The 21,697-nt window shown below is 41.6% G+C and overlaps 1 protein-coding gene and 1 long non-coding RNA gene across 4 annotated transcripts in view; one reads left to right on the forward strand and one right to left on the reverse strand.

Annotated features, from left to right (window-relative positions):
- Positions 1 to 21,697, forward strand: part of MYT1 (myelin transcription factor 1) — a 58,489-nt gene that overhangs the window by 10,141 nt on the left and 26,651 nt on the right. For both annotated transcript variants that reach the window (XM_075846560.1, XM_075846561.1), the window contains exons 2-7: positions 11,756 to 11,856; positions 14,729 to 14,780; positions 16,796 to 16,829; positions 19,264 to 19,326; positions 19,461 to 19,717; positions 20,317 to 21,147. In XM_075846560.1, the coding sequence (XP_075702675.1) occupies positions 14,729 to 14,780; positions 16,796 to 16,829; positions 19,264 to 19,326; positions 19,461 to 19,717; positions 20,317 to 21,147 (1,237 nt within the window). In that variant the 5' untranslated portion in view covers positions 11,756 to 11,856. The remainder of the gene's footprint in view (positions 1 to 11,755; positions 11,857 to 14,728; positions 14,781 to 16,795; positions 16,830 to 19,263; positions 19,327 to 19,460; positions 19,718 to 20,316; positions 21,148 to 21,697) is intronic.
- Positions 1 to 21,697, reverse strand: part of LOC142666498 (uncharacterized) — a 90,057-nt gene that overhangs the window by 6,935 nt on the left and 61,425 nt on the right. The window lies entirely within an intron of this gene.

Raw genomic sequence — 21,697 nt, forward strand, 5'->3', positions numbered from 1 at the left:
CAGTCCCGACTACTTGTAAACAAAAAGACGCCATTTTTTATGGCAGGTCACATCTTTTTAACCCCACCATGGGCACTTAGGGAAGTAATTCAGTCCTATAAGTGCATCCTATAGAAGTCAATTTACAGGGAACATGTCTTAGTGATAGATTTTCTTTAAGATGTCATTTGGGCATTTGTGGGGTACTTGTGCTCTATTCTTAGGGGGCATTGCAGCAGAAGTGCTCTGTTTACATGTGGCCATGCCCGATTTATACTGATAGAATACAAACAGGTCTGGGCAATATAAAATATATATTTTTATTATATATAATCCCTCCTTATATAGGGCAGACATGGTCCACCAGGAAATGCGTGTGAATATAGAACGCCCCTTTATCTGGCTTACCCCAAGCCACATTTATTAGTAAATTGAAGCCCCCCTATTTATATAAACTCTTTGGATTCTGAAAGAGTTAAAAATATATGAAACATACTCCGGGCCATATAGTAAAGGAAAGGTAAAATCCGTTTTAAAAGAACGACTGATGACTACAATAAACCCCTTTCTTTTCCTTACATCTTTATGTTGCGCCACTGCCGTTTATGGAGCTGCACAAATGGTTATTATCAAAACCAACACAAATATTAATATTATTCCCACTACGGCAGCCCCAGAACGAACACACAGAAGGAAATACGCAGCTGAAAGCTATTTTATATAGACGCTAGGATTCATAAAAATCATTATTGCTGCCATCTACGCTTAGCCCTTCATACACTCACTCAGTAGAGAAAAAAATGGATAAAACATTGGAGGAGGGTAAAATGACTGCACGCTTTTATTTGCATTTTTAGGAAAATTCTTCGTGTAGCCAGCTGGGGTGAAAGGTCAGTATTTGCATATAAATGGAAAAGGATGGGGGCACGCAATGCCAAGGAGCGGAGTGTGTATGATTTTCACAGCAGTGCGCCTGTGTTTGGAAGATTAAAGTACACAGCTTGCATTTGGTTATTACTAAATGTGAAAGGGTTCAGATGCTAAATCAGAGACAAAGTAATGAAGGAGAGTGCTAGGGGAGAAAAATAACTAAACAGTGGCAGTAAAGGGTCCGATAATAACCCATGATGTGGCGGTGAGGGGGGGGGGGGGGTTATCCTTGTATCTCAAGAGTGGGCAGGTACACAGTGATATGGCTGCAAAAGAGAGCCACGTCCAATAAGAAAATGATTATTTCACTTGTATCTGTGTGCATCTCATTACCAGCAGGCCTAGCAGCTATTTGTATGAAGAGTAATGTGCGGGCCAGATTGGTTACGCTCCTTTAACACAAGATATAACAGAAGACAGGACATTTTACAGCAAATTCAAACATTCCACACCAATATAGAAGACTTCCATTGGTCAAAAACAATTGTTTGGTACCGGGTTATTATGAACTCTGGTCATTGGTTGCCCCTTCTATCAACGGCAATAGAGTCAAATGTTCCACTGGTCCCGATGCCAGCTATCTGCCTGTTCTTGGACCACCTGAGTGGTTTATCACAAGATTTTCCTACCCTGGTGTAAAATCTCATTGAATCAAGTGCTTCTGTTAATCAAAAAATGATCTCCTCACTACATAGCCTGATTTTAAAACGGATAATAAAAAGTACCAATGAAGGGTCCTGTTTATTGTATTAATAGGTTTGTTGGTAATTGTAGGACTTGTTAGTGACAGGAGGTAATTATTTATTTACCCCCTTTGAGTGAGCAAGTGAAAACTTCTCCCCCATGTAATCAAAGAGCATACAAGACGTTACAGGAAAAGAACAACATGAAGAACATATATACGCAACTAAAGCGAAAAATTGGGGACAGGTGCCCTTTAAGTTATAACAGTTCAGTGGGATAATAACACACTTACAGGTGACAGGAAAGGTTCTCCACTCACGTTTGCATTTCAGCAGCTCGTTGAAAGTTGAGCGTGCCTAATGTTTGATCAGACTGAAATCGGTCCTATTCTTTAAGGATCTGGTTTTGTTTCCGCCCTGTGCGGGGATGACAGATGGACAGATGATTCTCCGGGGAGCTGGGGCAAGGCAGGTAGGGAAGGTGTGGCTGCGGATTGGGAGTTTTTTTTTTTGGCATCCCAGAAGGGCTTTCCCCTTGTCACCTTTACTTTGCCATCAGGGGACAGATGGATGGTTAATGTCTGTTGTCGGTTTCCTGGTAACAGAGGCATAAAGTGACAGGAGATAAAGACCACTTGACCCACCTGCCTGTTCCTCAATTCCCAACCTGCTGTCAGAGGCTGTTCTGCTCCTTCTGTCCCATCCTCCCTCCCCTCTGCGCAGATAACATTTCTTGTGCCATGTATTCCCAGTGACAATAAAAGAGAGACATTTACAAGCTGAATATACACCCGAAGGTGACCGGTTATTTATTTTCATTGCAACATAAACTTCAACTCTACCGCCTGCATCAAAATGCTACTGGAAAAAAAATATTATTCCTAATTCACAGCATCATTTTTAATTTATTCAGTCCACAGATCTTAGTTTCTAAAGATATGAAAATGCTCTGTGGCTCCAGATAAACTATGGTCATGTGCATGAGGCCTTATCAGCAGTAATTATGAAAATCAGCAATTACGGATGAGATCGCGGACCCATTTATTTCTATATTTCTATTTATTCGTATATTTATGGATGTGTGTCCGGGCCGTAGAAACGAACCGCAAAATATAGAACATGTTCTGTTCTGGTCTGCAATTGCAGCACGGACTCCCCCATAGAAGTCTATGGGCGCTACCGCAATTTCGGACTGCTACTGAAGCGCGTCTGTATTTGCGGACAGTAAAAACCTTTACGGTCGTGTGCATGAGGCCTCACACTTTAACAATGCTGCGTAATATTTTTTTAAAGATAATTTTGCCTTCGCCAAAAATCTGGTCCTCATTGAAGTAATTTTTGGGAATATTTGTCCACATGAATTAGTTCTGCCAAGAAGATTCTTTCCTGTTGCAATTCATGCAACAAATTAAATTAATAACACAAGTATTATACACACCAAATAAAAAGTAAACTTTGACAATAATAACCTCATCCGAACCTAATTGACCTAACAAAGGCAAATGAGGCTGATTTTCAGTCGATACATTCACTAGAGAGACTTGGGCCATCGCTGAGGCACAAGGCGCCTCATATACCTCAGTGACATCCTTAGCGCCTTTTTAAATGATAGCCTTCATATGCTTCAAACTACCTTTGTGTGGATACGTCCACTATAAAAGATAAAATTGTAGCTCCATGTGATTTAAAAAAAAAAACAAGAGGCCCTTTAAAATGAGCCGTCAATAATATCCTATTTTAATTAGATCTAAACTGCTGTGTACATTTCTTTTTACAAGTCAACCACAGAAAACATCTGCTCACTGGCCCCATGTAACATATCAGACCATCAGTAATTTGTATATGTATAAAACAGATCTTGATAGTGGAAGCTGGAAATTGTCAACATTTAAAGGGGAATAATCCTTTTTTGTGGATTATATGTAGGAAGAGAAGCCTTTGTAAGGAGATTTTTTCAATATCTGCAAACAAAACATGGAAAAAAAACCTTTTTTTCTCTACCCCATCTGCATGCCAACAATACATTTTCTACCTAATTTGCCTGCAGGCCACAAATATCATCGCGTAAGTGGGTTGAGGAATATGGAGTAATAATTTATTGTTACAATGCGCTACATTGTAAGGCGCCCCCTCCTATTGGTGCTTTTACGCCTTCCTGCATCATTTTTTTTCTCATTTTTTTTTTTATACTGCATGCAGAATAATAATAGAACAAGCAAGTGTGGAAAATATATTCCAGGGGAAGGATGGATGTGCGCACACCGAGAGTGACTGAGAAAATCTATTTCTGCACTTTGATGATTAATATTATGGCCTCTCGAGGTTTGATTTGCTCCTGCATAAAGCACACATTGATGCATGACTTCAGCATTTAGCGGAAAGGCTAAATTGATACACTATTCTTTTAGTACTGATCTGGGCCTATTGTATCCTATGAATGTCAGGGCACTCAAGAGCATTGTACAATAGTTGTAGATTCAGGTAGTCCAACCTCCCCCATCGAGTGAAAGGAAGGCTATTATAATGTATTATCTACAATTACAAAATGTTAGTTTCCTGTGCACTAGTATAAGTCAGTCTCCCCCACTTTATACAAAGTAAAAAAGTGAAGCGTAAAAAATGAGCATTTGAGTCCGATTGGTTGCAATGAGAAACTGATCCACTTTTGGTAAATCTTCCACTGCCTGGGAATGTAGTTAACATATATTAGTTTCCCACCTAAGCAGCCCTATATCACTGGTAACAGGTGAATCTGCTTTATTCCCTAACATATTTATTGTGTGTGTGTGTGTGTGTGTGTGTGTGTGTGTGTGTGTGTGTGTGTGTGTGTGTGTGTGTGTGTGTGTGTGTGATTGTGTGTGAGTGTGATTGTGTGTGAGTGTGATTGTGTGTGTGATTGTGTGTGTTATCTCCTATCTATCTCACATCTATCTATCGCATATCTGTAGCGTCCATGGCCGTGGACCGTCGGAATTACTCACCGCCCGGCGGCCGCAGCCATGGATCTGTGAGCGCTGGTCCGCATCTCCTCCCCAGGAGACGCCAGCGCTCACTTCCGCTCCTGTCCGCTGTGTCCGGTAGGGTGCGTGCGCACGCTCGTGCCTAGTCTTAAAGGGCCAGCGTGCACATGGGAATTATCACTAATCAGCCCATGATCACCCTGGACTATAAGAACGGCACTGCCCCTTTGCCTGAGCGTTGTTGTGTTTTCCTATGTTAGTCTTGCAAATGGTCCCTTAGTGTTATCCTGTTCCCGTTGTTCGGTGCCCTGCTACCTGTACCCTGTATCCCGCGCTATTTGTTTCTGTGCCTTACACCTGTTGGAGTCGTGTTGTGCCACCGGTGCACCTGTGTTACACTACGTCTGTTGTCTGCTGTCAAGGTCCGATCTGTGCCTAGCCGCTGCTACTGTCTGAATCACTACAGGTACCTTGTGCTTGGACTATTTCTATATTGACTTGGTACTCTGTTGGCCAGTTGCTATCCCGCTACGGCCCAGTGGGTCCACATATCCAGAGAGCGTGACACTATCTCTCATTTCTCTCTCTCATATCCATCTATCCATTCCTCATAACTATCTAGCCCTCATACCTATTTATCTATACAAAGGGAAGCAGCATTTCAATGAAACATTCTAGGTGGATGCCTTGATCAGAGTCCAAATTACACATATAGCAAAGAAATCGCAGCACTCCAAAAGAAGTCCAATCAAGATAGATTTATTCATCCACGATGCAACTTTTCAGCCCTATCCCAGGGCTTGAAAAAGATTCCTCATGGATCATGGATTAATAAATCACTATCTTGATTGGACTTTTTGGAGTGTTGTGGTTTCTTTAGCATTTATCTTATGTCTATTATAACTTGCATACTGTACTTTTAACTTCCTTATAAAATCCATAAAAGATCTATACACGGGTGTACAGAGACTATTGTTACACACCCAGCTGAATGCAACCTTCTATCTCTGCACCCAGGTCAATGAAACGAGAGATCTTTTATGTAACTGAATATCTGCATCTTGCTTTACATTGACAGCTGATTTCCATTTTAACTCTATATACCCTAAACATCTAAGATGCTCTGTAATTCTGCAGAACAATTACCTTGGACTCCTGGAGATCCAGTCTGAGTATCGTCAAGAATCAATCTTGAATTTACTGAAAGCCATCTTAATGCAGTATTTACCCAATATGGTATCGTCCGTCTAACCAGACTAACAGAGTGGTTCCTTGCGGATATACAGAACGTAAGGTTCAATTTTAAAATGTCAATAAGGAAAAGTGGCAAAGATGGAAATATGAAATGGAGATCTTTTTGTTTAGGACATTTGAATATCTCAGTCCAGAGTTGATGTAGTCCCACATATGAATGTCCATATAGTCTGTTGGCCAATAATTCGTCAGTAGTCAATCAGTTATGAACGGCATGGATGTTAATAGATCTCTGCCAAGGATTTTCTGACCTGTGAAGATTCCATTAACCTTCCGGTGGGGCAATGCAAGGCTCAGATTAAAACTGATCAGTGTGTCCGTTACGACATCCGTGTGGTTTCCGTTGTCACTCCACATCTGTTCCATTGCTCCGTTTTGAATGGACGTTGTGCTTCCGTTTGTCTGCCGTTTTAAACGGTCCGTTAAAATCCATCTTGTGTGTTGAATGTAGGGTACTTTGGCACGTCCTGACGTTGCTTGGCAATGGATCCGTGAAAAACGGTCGGCACACGGACGCCTTCCGTGTAATGTCCACTGTTTTGACGTACCCATAGGCTTCAATGGGCGAAACGGAAAACAAACAACGGACAGAAGTAGGACATGTTCTACTTTTTACGGAACAGACGAACAGAACCGTTAAAAACAACTAAAGTGTGCATAGCCCCATAGAAATTAATGTGTCAGTGTGATATCCGTTAAAAAAAACGGATAGCATCCTGAAGAAAATAACTGAAGCGGGCATGAGGCCTTGAAGGGGTTTTCCCATCAGGGACATTTCCACAGGATATGCCATAAATGTTAGATAGACACGGGTCGGCACCAATCTCTACAAGGGGGGCCCCTAAACTCCTTTCTCTCTCTATCTATTCCCGCTGCCACTTGTAATTTCCTACCATTTAAGTAGAAAACAGAGTAGCTCGCCGAGATACGCGGTTTACTTAACACCCATAGAAGTGAATGGCAGTTCCGGAATCTGACATTTAGGTAATTTCCCGTGGATATGCCATAAATGTCCCTCATGGGAAAACCCCTTTAATGACTGGGCATGACTTCTATCCAATATGTTGAAAAATCTCTAAACAATGTTCACAATCACTCTCTCATCTCATAGAAAGGACAAGATGGAGTTTCTATTCGTGTGCCACCTTTTTTTATACCGTCTATAAAGACAGGGACACACACATATCTTAAGGAAGACATAAATAGTCAATGGGATATCTGTATGTCTATGTTCTCCCTATGGTCCCATGCACATGACTGTGCCCGTAATCACGGTCAGCGATTATGGGCACGGCCGACCGAGGACAGTTGTCCTCATTTGCGGGCCATGCTCCCATTAAAAAGTATGGGAGCATGGTCCGTAAAATATTTCTTACGGAAGGTTTCTACGGTCCAGACACATTCCCTTTAAATACACGGAAAGGTGTCAGTCGGCCATAGAAATGAATGGGTCTGTAATTACGGATGAATTCTACGGTCATGTGCATGGGGCCTATGACATTACAGGAAGCGCTGAAGAAAAAAAAAAAAGAGGCCACTTAGGATGGCACCATTCAGATGGCAAATTAGGTTTCTACAAATCATTAGATCACGGTTACACAGCGAGTGTTACCTGTGACCTAGTTAGGGGTTCCCCAGAACATGGCAGCCTCAAGAACTGTCACTTTTATAGTAAGGATGGCAATCCAACTTCAGCTACGCTCGGCATGGGGACAGGCAAAGCAGTCAACAACTTTCAGACAAACTATAGAATTATAGTACACTTCACCTGCCCCTTCACTAAGTTTTTTTTTTTTTGAGGTAGGAATGGGAGTTGGGTTCTTCCAGAGATTTCCTCAATGTAATATATTTGGGGATAACTGCATTAGACACATAGATGTGTGATATAGTCAGATTGTATCTTGCACATTACTTTTCAATTTCAAATATATCTGTCAGTTTTGGTAATAAAAAACCCTGTATATAAAGATAACTGATCCAACTTATGAGCGATCACACTTTACGGATTGTCTCTGATACATATATCAGTGACTGCAGCTTAATTCCACAGGAGATTGTCACACTCGGATGCACTATATGAATAAGGCTCTACAGCAGATGAAGGATGTAAACATTATTACTAATTTCTATGAGTAGGAAGTCATTGTAAATATTTCATTCACACATCCACCCGCCGGCTGATGAACAATACTGTTATCTGCAGCATTCGGCTTTATGATCAAATCATCTTCACGTATTGCAAAGTGTAAAGTGGAGAAGACGACTTGGACACCTTATTTCAGAATGCTGCATAGCCAGTTATACAATATTTAATAACTATAGGAAGAAAAAAATAATAATAATGTTGAAATACATATTTCTAATAGATAGAATTGGACTTCAGATAAAACTGTTGATGGGATTAAACGGACCCTAGATGTTAGATGAAATGCTGACTACTTTGAAGGATTTACAGTGAAATTTTCATTTAAACAACCGCCCCGCGGCTGACAGATATTAAATATGGATCGGCCTAGGTTGGACTTTTTCATCATTGTTGACTATTTGCAGTTGTTCAAATTGCCAGATGGAGCCAAATCATTACATCGTTGATAAGGTTGGAAAAAAAAAAAAAAAAGACACAGGCCCATCAAGTCCAACCTATAATTCTACCGTGTTAATCCAGAGGAAGGCAAAGCCCCCATGAGGTTGATGCCAATTGCCTCATCAGGGTAAAAATTCCTCCCTGACTCCAAATATGGAAATCAGAATAAATCAAGACCCCCATCTCCAGAATCTAGTACTCCTAACATGCAATATATTTTTCAAGAACGACATCTTGAACTTGTTCAAAGAATCAACCACCACAACATCCTGTGGCAGAGAACTCCATAGTGTGACTGCTCTTACAGTAAAGAATCCAGTCTTACGGTGGTGAAACCTTCTTTCCTCTAGACGTAGAGGGTGCCCCCTTGTCCTGGTTACAGGCCTAGGTGTAAAAAGAAAGATATCTGTACTGTGCAGTTAGATATTTGTACATTGTAATTGGATAGCCCCTAAGGCCATCTTTTTTCTAAACTGAATAGCCCCAAGTTTGATAACCTTTCTTAGTACTGCAATCCGCCCATTCCCTTAATTACCTTGGTCGCCCTTCTTTGCACCAGTTTTAGTTCAGCCATTCCCTTCTTATACACAGGTGTCAAATTATAAACAATATTCCATGTGTGATCTGACTAGTGATTTGTATAGACACAAAACTATGTTCTTGTAATGAGCATCTATGCCTCGTTTGATGCATCCCATGATTTTATTTACCTTGGCAGCAGCTGCCTGGCACTGGTTGCTAAAGGTAAATGTACTGTCCACCAATATCCCCAAATCTTTCAGTGGTAGTTCTACCCAGTGTTTTACCATTTAATGCTTAATTGTAAAATCGGTTTCCTCGGCCCAAGTGCATATCCTTACATTTATCCACATTAAACTTAATTTTCCATTTCCCTGCCCAAACCTCCAGCCCCCCCAAATCACTCTGTAGTATTACATTCTCCTCCTCGGTGTTGACTTTACAAAGCTTAGTCTAATTGTTATTAAATAAGTAGGAGCTCTATCCGGTGAATTTTTGGGCAAAAGTTTTTTTGAGGGGTGGACTAAGTGGGGCACAGACAGAAAGCCAACACGTTATATTGTTTCATATATTCATGGGGCTAATGGGTCAGTGACCAGTCATCCGTAAGACCGTAGACTTTCCTTAAATTTCTATGGACAACCTTATTATTATGATTGATAAAATTGGTTAGAACAGTCAACGTCAACTGCGAGAGATTTCAATTTGCACTTTCCAAACTTTCAAATGCAGAGGACGTGACTGCAAGATTAGGCTACACAAATTGTTTATTCTCTGTAACCATGGAGACCCATAACTCTGCATAAGAGTTATATACACAAACCTTTATTTTTCGATTGAAGATGCTTTTGGGCAATAAGAAATGGTTGTAAAACATCATACATAGCCCCTGGCCATGTCGTCACTTTTTCGGGGTGATGACGTCATAGCAACCATTTACGCCACATTAGCAGCTATTCTGTTTATTATTGGCGACATGTGTATCATTGCAAAGTTCTTATATCCCATCAGTTTCACTATCACTGAAAAGGAATATAAATCTTGCTCTGCAAGTCCAGATCTATAATAATGTATATAAAATTCAAGTTTAAAATATTCCTCATGATCCAGGGGAAGAGAACGCGAGTCATGTATCAGGGTATTTTATTCTAGTCATCCAGGTCTATGTAGAATTACAGGCGCTGTATAAAAATACATGATAACAAGTGAAGGAGACAAGTTAATGTTTGATTCTGGGATAAAGATCTGAACAGCACATGCAATCACTGATACATTTCCGACTGGCATTAGCTGAGACTTGCCAGCACGCGTCAAGCAGAAGAGCTGTCAATCACAAGCACTTTCTGTTTGTCAGCAGTGAAAATTCACAATTAGAATTTAAAACCTGCAACATTCCCTTTCCTGGGTGACTGGCGTGTTGTGATATCCCATCACCCAACAAAACACTTGATGTTGTGAGAACAGTGAGAGAGGAGGAGAGAGGCTGCCTGGCACTCAGGGACCGTAGAGAAGAAAATGCCATTTTTACTGCAGGCAAGATTCATTACAGCGAATGCAGAAGAGGGAGTGAAGAGCAGAATAATAGCAGAGCCCCCACCCCACCCCCAGCTGCACTATGATCCATCATAAATGCAGCTAGGGGAAAAATCACTGTGCATAACTTGGTATTCAATATAAGCAACCCCCAACCACAGCAGTGATGTCACTTTACAGCATTATCCTGTCCTTTTAGCCTTTATAAATAACTCCCAGCGAATGAGAATGGCTGATGTTTACAGCTCTCTTTCACACCGGACTCTGTTCCATTTTGTAATGAAAAGATAGAAGATTGATGGCAGAAAAAGGCCAAGTGCGCCTTGTAGCCTGCCATTAGTTGTCCTACTCATAATATTGTATGGGCACTGATGGCATGCTATGGCATCCTTAAAACCTAATACACACGACCGTGTGTGCCGTCCGAGTCCCGTCCGTGCTTCGTGGAAAGATAGGACATGTCCTATCTTTCCACGGAACGGTGAGTCGGGTCCATGAAAACTGAAGTGAATGGGTCCATGAGGACTATCGGGTGCCACTCAGATGCTGTGAAAAACGGCCAGAGTGGCACTCGGTCGTGTGTGTGAAAGAGGGGTATAGGTTGCTATGTGACCGTGTGTATGCACTATATATGCCGCTGTGTGGCCCAGAACTTAACTTGCTTACTGGTTTTACAACAACTGAATCTGTTGGAAGTTTATTGCAAGCATCAATGGAGATAGATAGATATGAGATAGATAGATATGAGATAGATAGATATGAGATAGATAGATATGAGATAGATAGATAGATATGAGATAGATAGATAGATAGATAGATATGAGATAGATAGATAGATATGAGATAGATAGATAGATATGAGATCGATAGATAGATATGAGATCGATAGATAGATATGAGATCGATAGATAGATAGATAGATAGATAGATAGATAGATAGATCGATAGATAGATAGATAGATAGATAGATAGATAGACAGACATACACAACCTTAGTTTTAATCCGTAATTACAGATCAGGTAATCACAGATGAAATTGCGGCCCATTAATTTCTATAGGTCACGGACACCTTTCCGTATGTGTGTCCGGGCCGCAGAAATGATTTGCAAAATATAGAACATCTCCTATTCTCGTCCGAAATTGTGGCACAGACTCTCCCATAGTCCCCCAGAGTCCATGGTCTATGGGCGCTTCTGCAATGGCGGACGGCTACGGATGTGCATTTGTATTCGCGGATCTGTATTTGTGTACAGTAAAAACCCTTACCGTCGTGTGCATTAAGCCTAACTTTTGCTTTCCTTGATTTCCCCAGAAAATGAGTTCCGAGGCGAGCTGCTGAACCAAAGGTGGACCCGTGGTGAGAAAATTAACAGCTGTCACAAAAAACAAAGATTAACCAGCAGAAACTCCAAGGTAAGAGCAGAATATGGGTCCAGATTTACTTATGGGGGGAGGGTGAAAGTATGTGCAAAAAATGTGTCACTTGTCCACCTACTACTCTACGAGATTCTTGCTATTGGTAAAGTCCATCCTACTTGTGTCACATGACACCAAAGATTGTAGCCTAAAGCGACATATACTGAACATGACGATCATCTTTTCATCTGGCCATAGATACAAATTCAGTCAATATTGGAAGCTAGTGGTAATTTGTTAATCTGCAGAGACAAAACAATACTGCTCCGCTGCAAAATGTATTGAATATTGTATCATAGGATTTAACCAGAACAGACTGAAAATGTCCCATGTGTGGCAATGCAGATACTCAATGGTAATGATTGCGGCTATGATCTCAAGTAGCCATCTAGCCTTAGGCTAATTTAGTAAAAAAAAAAAAAAAAATGCATACTGTATATTTTAAATGTCATTTGGAGTCAAACAAGTGCTGCATTTCTATTTGTGTGTGGCAGTGACTATTAAATCAAGCACACACACACACACACACACACACACACCACACACACGTGGAGAAAGCAGCAATTCTTTGTGCTGGCTAATCAGGATGTAACTCCTGTTTATTTGTCTACAAAAGAGTATACAATGGCCTTGCTGTCAAGGGTATTTAAATCAAGCAGCAGGGAGGACACCCCCAGAGGGAGTACAGTCAAAACAAGCCATGGTTACAGCTGTCAGATACTTGGTGCCACTGGATTTATAAAAAATAAATAAAAAAATAGGCAAAATACTGAAAAATAAATAAATGCAAAAAAAAAAAAAGTTCTAGCAAGATATGATACGTAAACCTATCAGCAGTCTCTCTTTCTCACCTTCTCATATCAGACTGCCACGCAGCTTTCCTTCAAGACCAAGCCTAGCTTTTCAATAATATCAGAGCAGTTGGATGTATCACTCTAGATTAGACACCCTGTGGTATCTTTAATGGCGGCGACAATAGTTGCCACCCAGCTTTCCCAGGATCAGATATAACAATGATATGGTTGAATATAATTTGTAACAAGTAGACATAAGAGGTCAACTCAAGGACTTATATTTACCAAGGATTTAGTTAGGGAGGAAATGCTCATTTGGCCTCATCCACGAAGTCGTAAATTTGTATCCGCAATTACGGATCTATTCATTTCTAAGGGCCACGTACACCTTCCCATATATTTATGGGTGTGTGTCCTGGTCCCAGAAATGACCCGCAAAAAACAGGACATGTCGTATTTTTTGCATTTAGGGACCGTGCTCCTATACCTTATAATATGAGCCCAGCCCGTAAATGTGGGCGACAGTCCTCGGCCCGTCAGTGGAGTATTAACTGACCGTATATACTTCACAGGACGTGTGGATGAGGCTTAACAGTGAATAAAGAAACCACACTTTACTACTGTACCTATCAAAATCAAGTGTCATACACAGATAGGCCACTTGGATCTGAAGCCAAAGTAGGCATTGCCCAAGGCCACACTCTCTGCAATAGCAGCAGCACAATACATCCTCCCAGGGTGGAATTAATGACTAATGAGCTGAGCAGCTTAGGAATAATTAAATTAGAGCTATAGACTTAATGTTTAGACTGGGGGAGGCTCACGCAGGTGGTTGATCCTTGCCCATGGACCACTAACTTATCATGAATCACATTGAATTGATGCGGGGGTTGTGAGCCTTTTACATCCTCTCCCCTAAAGAAAATGTAATGTTTACTGATCGCAAGTGCCTGGGATGTGGAGCTGTGGATGTAGCTACGCTATGCAGCGTATACACAATAATTAGAAAGCAGATCTCTCCCAAGGCTTTTTTTCCCCAGGAAATGGAAGAGCCCAGAGAGCATCCAAGTAGAATAAATTGAATGAAAAGTGTTCTCCTCTGCAAACACATACAAAGCAGAACTTCAGTGACTGCGCCCCGGAGAGAGCATTATGCAGACTAAGGAACATGCATTATTCTTTAAACAGAATTTTCAAATGAAAAATGTTAATATATTTGCTATTTCTTAGGCTTCGTTCACATCTGCATTAAGACTCTGTTCATGGGTTCCGTTGGATCTTTGAACGGAATCCAAACTGAAACAAATGTAAACCGTAGGTTTTCCGTTTGCATCACCCTTGATCTAGACGGTGACTGATCTGGTGGAAATGGTATCCGTTTGTCACCATTGTGTAAGGGTTCCGTTTTGACGGAATGAATAGCACAGTCAACTACGGTATTGACTCCGTCAAAACGACGGAACGGCGTCCTGACAAAGATGTGAACGAAGCCTTAGTCAAGGGTCTACACGATCCACACTTATCCCATAAGGAAAAACAATGCTGTCACAGTGAAAAGCCTGGCCAAAATTATATCCAATAAATTCAGGGTGCAACTCCTCCTGACCATCACATTAAGAATATAAGTAGAACCAGGGCTGTACACAACCAACTGGGGGCCCATAGCAAAAATCAAAACAAGGCCTACTCCTTGGGCTACCACCATTCCTCAACAGGAAGGCCAAGCATTTTTTTCACCCCTACTTTATCTCCACTGACAGAGCGAAGGGTGACATGGCAACGAGGCTGGCTCCTCACACCTTTGGTTGCTACTGCTGCAATGCCTATAGAAACAGACAGACCTGTAATCCACATTACCCTCAGGGAAGGTGGATTGTAAAAATCCTGAGTTAGCTTCTTTGCATATATGCCCCATAGCAGCTGCACAAGCTGATGAATGCCTTTGCACATCAGCCATGCAGCCATATGGCACGAAGATTCTCCAATGTGGCAAATGACTTCAGAGCTCAACAGATACTGCTGCTCAATATTACAAGGGTTCTCTAATATTTTCTTGAAAATTTCTCTCGCTTCAGATGAATGTAGAAAATGACGACAAAAGGACCCGCACACGATCCAAAATCCGAGGTGAGATCTTGTCCCGTATTGTGCCATTATCTCCATGACGTGATCAGCAGGTTCATTCACAAAACGCGCCAATGCTAATTTATAATTAACATGATCTATTTGCACTTTAGAAAGCTTTTAATTACTTACAAACGTAGAGTCGAGGCAGCAAATAGAGCAGTGTAAGACAGGGGTCTCTGGGGGCCGGCGCTAACAGCGTAACTAGTATGAGATACAGGGACACACATGCTGCCGCTGTGAAAGGAATAGAGAGAGATCAGATCCGCTGCATGTTCGCAAAACTCAAAGGGAGGTAGGAAGGCAACTACATTGTTACCGGGGCATCAAAGGATCAGGTAGTCCTCATATCTCATCAAGACACAGGAAAATGGTTGGGATTATTTCCTTCCTGTAGGGATTCTCTCATCTCTGGAAAGTGTCAATGTTATAATCTAATTTGTAGTACAGAGTAAGGACCTTCTCACATAGAAAAGAGGTTCACAACCTTTTTCGGGTACTAAGGACACTACTTGAAGAGGCCTCTATAGATTTGGCATAACGTACATTACAAATTAAGAGAATATTTAGCCATCCTTAACTCTATTTTGAAGCTCCCAGCAAAGGCGACTTGGAAAGGAATGTCACTACATAGAACCAGAACATCATTTCTGTAGTCATAGATGAGAATCAGAGCGAATATATGTCAGTCATTAAACCGAGACTCTGTAGCTCACCAGCAATGCCATTCTGTCCATCATGTAAAAGATAAACATGCATTGTGGCTGCCCATCTTGCGGACAGCCGTATAGAAAGGCCATAGGTTTTGTTGTGTGCTCTAGAATAAGTTCACATTATTATTCTCTGTATATAAAGTTATAGCTGTGTCCCCTTCATAGATAATACACAAATGTCTTCTTCAGCTCAATAAGGCTTTGTTCACATCTGCATTGTGGCATCAGTTTTAGCGAATCAGTTGAAATAAAATAAAAAAACGGACAGAGTGACTGATGGCAGACTGAATGCAGCAGAAGGTAAAATAGGTTTGTTTTTGACGGATCAGTTTACCAGATCCATCAAAAAAATTGACTCTCTTCTTTCCGTTTGCGTCAGTTTGTGATCAGTTATACTCGGTTCTTAACGGATTCGTTTTGATCTTCGCATCTTTCTGGCTTTCATTATTAGTCCGCGCATGTGCAAAAAAAAATAAAAATGGATCTGTTAAACGTAATGCATAAGGCTTCGTTCACATCTGCGTCAGGGCTCCATTCAGGCGTTGCGTCTGAGCTTTCTGTCAGAACGAAACCCTGACTGAAACAAACGAAAACCATAGGTTTCCATTAGCATTACCATTGATTTGAACGGTGACTGATCCGGTGCAAATGGTTTCAATTTGTCTCCGTTGTGCAAGGGTTTCCGTTTTGAGGGAATCAATACCGTAGTCGACTGCGCTATTCACTCCATCAAAACGATGGAACCCTTACACAACGGAAATCATTTGCACCGAATCCGTCACCATTGAAATCAATGGTGATGCAAACGGAAACCTGTGATTTTCGTCTGTTTCAGTCAGGGTCCCGTTCTGATGGAAAGTTCCGACAGAACGCCAGAACGGAGCCCTGACGCAGATGTGAACGAAGCCTAACTGATAAAAACTGATAGCATATCCGTTTAGATCGGTCATCCATTGACTTCAATGTTAAACAAAAACGGAAAGCTCCTTTCGGTTAGATTTCCGTCATTTTTAGCGGAAACAATAGCCCAGCAGACTACGGTATTTCTTCAGTCAAAAAAACGGAAACTTGAATGATTGGGGCCTGACTGATGCAAAAATAAAACCCATTGAAAGCAAAGTGTTTCCGTTCTTGTGGACCTCTGATGGATACACTAGAACAGAAACCACAACGCAGATGTGAACGCAGCCTACTAGGAACTAGCAACAAATTTAGGAACGAGATAAAGAGTTTCACACGTATCAGTATATTGCTAGATCTTGCACTATGTAACAGCTTCACTCATTTTCATTGGTCTTTCCTCAGGTATCCCAGTCGAGCTTATTGGACAGGAATTGAGGTAAGTTGTGAGAACCTCATCAAATAGAATATATTATTACAATCTTCCATACTGAATATATTTACTGGAGCTACACAACCACAGCAACGGGACAAGCCACCCCCCACCCAAGGTTTCATGCTCTAACCCACCAGTAGCATTATGGTCTTATTGCTTTGTATCCAGGGGCGTAGCTAAAGGCTCATGGGCCCTGGTGCAAGAATTGAGCTTGGGCCCCCCTACCCCTCCCCAACACCACCAGACCCCTACACACGCCTATGCCCAGCCGCCTTGCCAGAAAAACCCCATGAATGACTCCACAGTAGAATGCTCCCCATAGCTGCCCCCACAATATAATGCCCCCATAGCTGCCACATACAGTATAATGCCCCCATACAGTATGCCCCCATATAGTATAATGCCCACAATAAGGTATAATGCCCTCCTCCCCCATATCCAGTATAATGCCCCCATCTCCCATACCCAGTATAATGTCCCCATTTGTACCGAATAGAAAAACAACAATTGCTTACCTATCCCCGTTCCCACGACGGGTGGAGGATCCTTCTTCTCCTCTGTGCTGTGTGACTCGGAGTAGATAGGCGCGATGTAGAGACGTCACGACATCGCGCCTGCCTGCGCCGAGCCGCTTGCGGCAGAGTGAATGCTGGAGCAAGGCTCCAGCATTTGCACTGAACTGTATTTGCTTCCTGAGGACTCAAATACAGTTGGAAGCGCGACCAGCGCTGCCACTCGCGTCGCTTAGGGGCCCAGCTGCAACCGTTGCGACCCCGATAGCTACGCCACTGTTTGAATCCTATAAGTTGCTATAATGAATTCTCTGTGGGCTGTGAAGGTTTTGCATTCATGGTTCCCTTATAGCTGCTTAAAAAGAATCAGAAATTGAACAATTCATAAACGGAAATATTATCAAGGTTATTTTTCAATACTTAGTGTTTTGTTTTCACGTTCCTCCTCCTTACTAAATTGGTATATGCAGCTACTTTTAGAATTCAGTGAATCGGAAGGATCTGTTCTCATAAATATAAGTTCAGCCCATAATTGTCAGCTTCCACTGTGTTGCCAACATATGCACTTAAAGATAAAATTATATATTAGCGCACATGTTGTTTTTTTTTGTGTTTTTAGAGCTTTAATGTCCCTGCTTCTAAAACATATTGCCTATACTACCATCACATGCAATTATCTCGCTCCATTTACAGTCTATGATAATGAACTGCCTAGTTTGATTGATGTTTGCGGTCTTACAGATACTGAAGGCATTGCATTATGCCGAAACGTTGATGCTCTTGGCTACAATGCGATGGCTTCACCATGCTATAGAAGCACTGTATATTTAAAAAGGGAGCCTGTCACCAGAAATGTACGTATAAAACTAGCAATAGGGTATTATAGATTAGGCTAACCTGATTCTAACATTTATTACCTTTTTTCTCAAGAGTGCCTCCTTTGCAGAGAAAATGGTTTTATTCAGTTTATGCAAATGAGCATTTTGGAGCAATCGGGGCATCACCGTTGCTCCAACATGCTGTCTTTGTTCCCAGTTCAACCCGCCCTCCCTCCCTTCTTCCATAGATTGTCAGGGGCCAGGCATTGTAATAGGCAAGTTCATGCCTGGCCCCGTAGTGTCCTGAACGTACTCGGTCCTGCTTCATAATCTGCGCATGTGCAGTAGTGCCAAGTAGAACGGTGACCGTAAAGTATGTACTGCGTATGCGCTGTTTATGAAGCAGGAATTTGTGAATTGTGAATTTGCCTATTACACTGCCTGGCCGCTGTCAACCAACAGAAGTGAGGGGGGTTGAACTGGTGAAGAAAGAGAGCATTTTGGAGAAAACGGTGATGCCCCGGTTGCTCCAAAACGCTAATTTGCATAAACTGAATAAAACGATTTTCTCTGCAAAGGAGGCACTCTTGAGAAACATGCAATACACGTTAGAATCAGGTTAGCCTACTCTCAGTTGCTAGTTTGATACGGATATTTATGGTGACAAACTCCCTTCTTCTCTACACAATTTGGTATTCCAGTAGCCATACGTATAGTATTATAAAGGAGATTATAATCTACACATCGTAACCTCTAGGCTCCAGCTGTGATCCTCTCCGACCAGTGTCAAACACCATTCAATGTTTTCCTTTTTTTAAGTCACAGAGTTAATGTAGACCGTAAAAAAAAAGTGTCTTACTCGGTAGCTGTGCACATACAAATCTTTAATTAAGCATACGCTATAAAACTATAATGAAGCACTCAATTAATTAAGGAAGTTGAAGTGTTTCATTAGTTTTCAAGCACTCAGAGGCCAGGTTATATGGTTCATCATCTGAATGAGTTACGGAATGATTAGAGAGAGAAAAACACGGGGAAAAAGACTGGTAAACTTGCATATTGCTATATGGTAATCGTGTTTTTCTATCTCCTTTATGCCATTTAAAGCTGTCCCACCCCAGGCTGTATTGGCTCAGGACACACTAGTGGAAAGTATGCAAGACACAGAAGGTAATTTGGTGAAGTCCTAGAATGTTCTTGCAAGACATTAATCTTCATCACTATTCTTACATTGACATATTAGGTGGCTAGGTCAGTAAAAATACATTATGGAGAATTTCATATTTGCTGTTGTCCTTCTGCAGTTTACAAAATTGCCCCCTGGCCCGTAAACGCAAGGTTGAAGACACAGACACTGAACACCCAGCATCAAAAAGGAAGTCACAGCCTCTCAAATTGGCCCTGGATGAGGGCTACAATATGGACAGTGATGGTAGTGAGGACACAGACTTGAAAGACGACGAGTCAGGCACCGAGGACTCTGAAGAAACATTGGTGGAGACTGAAGAGGAATCTGAAAACCCTGGACATAAAGAGTTTCCAAGCCCAGAGCCTAGAGAAGGTATTTAATTCCTTCTTAATAAGAATACAGATACATATTAGAGCCGGTTATCCATAACTGGAGTCAGTTGCCCTGAGTGGCAATTGACATCTGTCAGGGGCCCGAAGCAGAACTCAAGTCCTTGGTTTCCACCCCACACACTGCCTTATGCCAGATTATCCACTGGTACTATTTTTTCATGCACCTTGATAATCTTTCTGTTGTACACTGTAAGGTTTATCCTCCAAATCATATAGATAATATATAGAAAACCACTCTTTATCTCTTGTTACTTACCGAGTTCATAATTACTCATCTAAAATTGAATGATGCTGGTTTGGGCTACACGATAAAATACCCATCTAACCTACTACATGGCATGCAGTACCAAAATATAAAAAAATATAGATCATAATAATAATAAATATATATTATATAAGCATTCAGGATTTCAAGCTACCCTGTAGTCACTAGTCTTCAGTCGTCATTCACATTGCTAATCAAGGTTTCATTCCAGCTGTGCAGTCAACAACATAATTACAAGATGTGTATTTCACAGAATAACTACTTCAGGCAGAAAGAAGATAAACTTTTTTTTCACTTTTTTCCCTTGGTCGCAGCTGAAAGCTCTCCTGTTAAAACAACCTATGAAGAACTTCCAACAAGCGATGAGACTCCCACAAAAGCCACTTACAGCAGTTATCAAGAAATCATTGCCAATTCTCTTTTAAACTTAGGCCAAATAGCAAAAGAAACATTGGTCTCAGAGGGACATTTGCCAGAAAGTGAACTGGAGACCCCAAAACCGAGCTCTGGTGTAGTGCAGATAGTCCAACCGGAAGTAGAGGAAGTGGCAGTGGAAGAGGTGTGTGACAAGGAGATCATCATACAGACAGAAGATGCCGAAGAGGTAATAGAAGTCACCAGCGAGCCCAGCAGCGAGTCATGTCTTGAACCCCGAGATGACATTAACTGCGAGGAGGCATGCAAGAAGGATATGGAGGAAGAAGAGGATGATGAAGAGGATGATGACGATGTTGATGAAGATGATGAAGACGATGACGACCTGGATGATGATGAGGAAGTAGAAGAACACCCTTCTCAAATGATGAGCCAAGATGCCCCCCATGCTTCTCAGGGTTCCCCTAAAATCCACTGTGAAGGACAATTTAGCCCGAAACCTGAATATTCTGTCATTGTGGAGGTCAGGTCAGATGACGATAAAGATGATGACAGCCATTCTCAAAAATCGGCTGTAACAGATGAATCTGAAATGTACGACATGATGACGCGCGGCAACCTTGGGCTTCTAGAACAAGCGATCGCTCTGAAGGCAGAACAAGTTAAAGTTGTTCGGGAGCAGGGCAGAACATCATCGGACAACATCAAGAATTACCAAACTGAAGAGAAGCAAAATCGGTCGTTAGATACAATGAGAAAAAGCTTTTACGGTAAATCTATTTTCTTGTCTCATTTCACTTCTTGGCTAAATCATCATTACATTGTTACCAGACTACTAAATTCCCAACTGGGTGACGTAGGTCCACGCGTAAGCCCAGCTTTAAGGGTCCACCGTAGATATAAATGGGTGAAATATTATTAAATATAACAAAAGAAAATAGTTTTAGTAATGTAATGTGTAAAATGTTTTCATTTGGTCCCTTGAGGCCTCACATAGACTGAAATACGAACATGGAAAGTACTTGGGGATCAATGGATATATGTATGTATGTATAATGGAGAAATTAATTACATTTTTTAGTGATTGTCAAGTTTAACCCCTTAACGACGAACGACAGATCTATCAGTCACAAGCAGGTGCTAGTTCATGCATAGCGACAGATATATCCGTCGCTCTGATCTGGTGGGTTCCGCCACTGTACCCACGAGAACAGCGGCAGGAGCACGGCTGTTATACACAGCTGGGCTCCTGCCCCAACTTCCGGGATCGAAGCGCTCTCCGATTCCGTCAGTTTAACCCATTGGATGCCGCTGCCAATA

The sequence above is a fragment of the Rhinoderma darwinii genome, chromosome 13 (assembly GCF_050947455.1).
Source record: "Rhinoderma darwinii isolate aRhiDar2 chromosome 13, aRhiDar2.hap1, whole genome shotgun sequence".
NCBI classification, from domain to species: domain Eukaryota; kingdom Metazoa; phylum Chordata; class Amphibia; order Anura; family Rhinodermatidae; genus Rhinoderma; species Rhinoderma darwinii.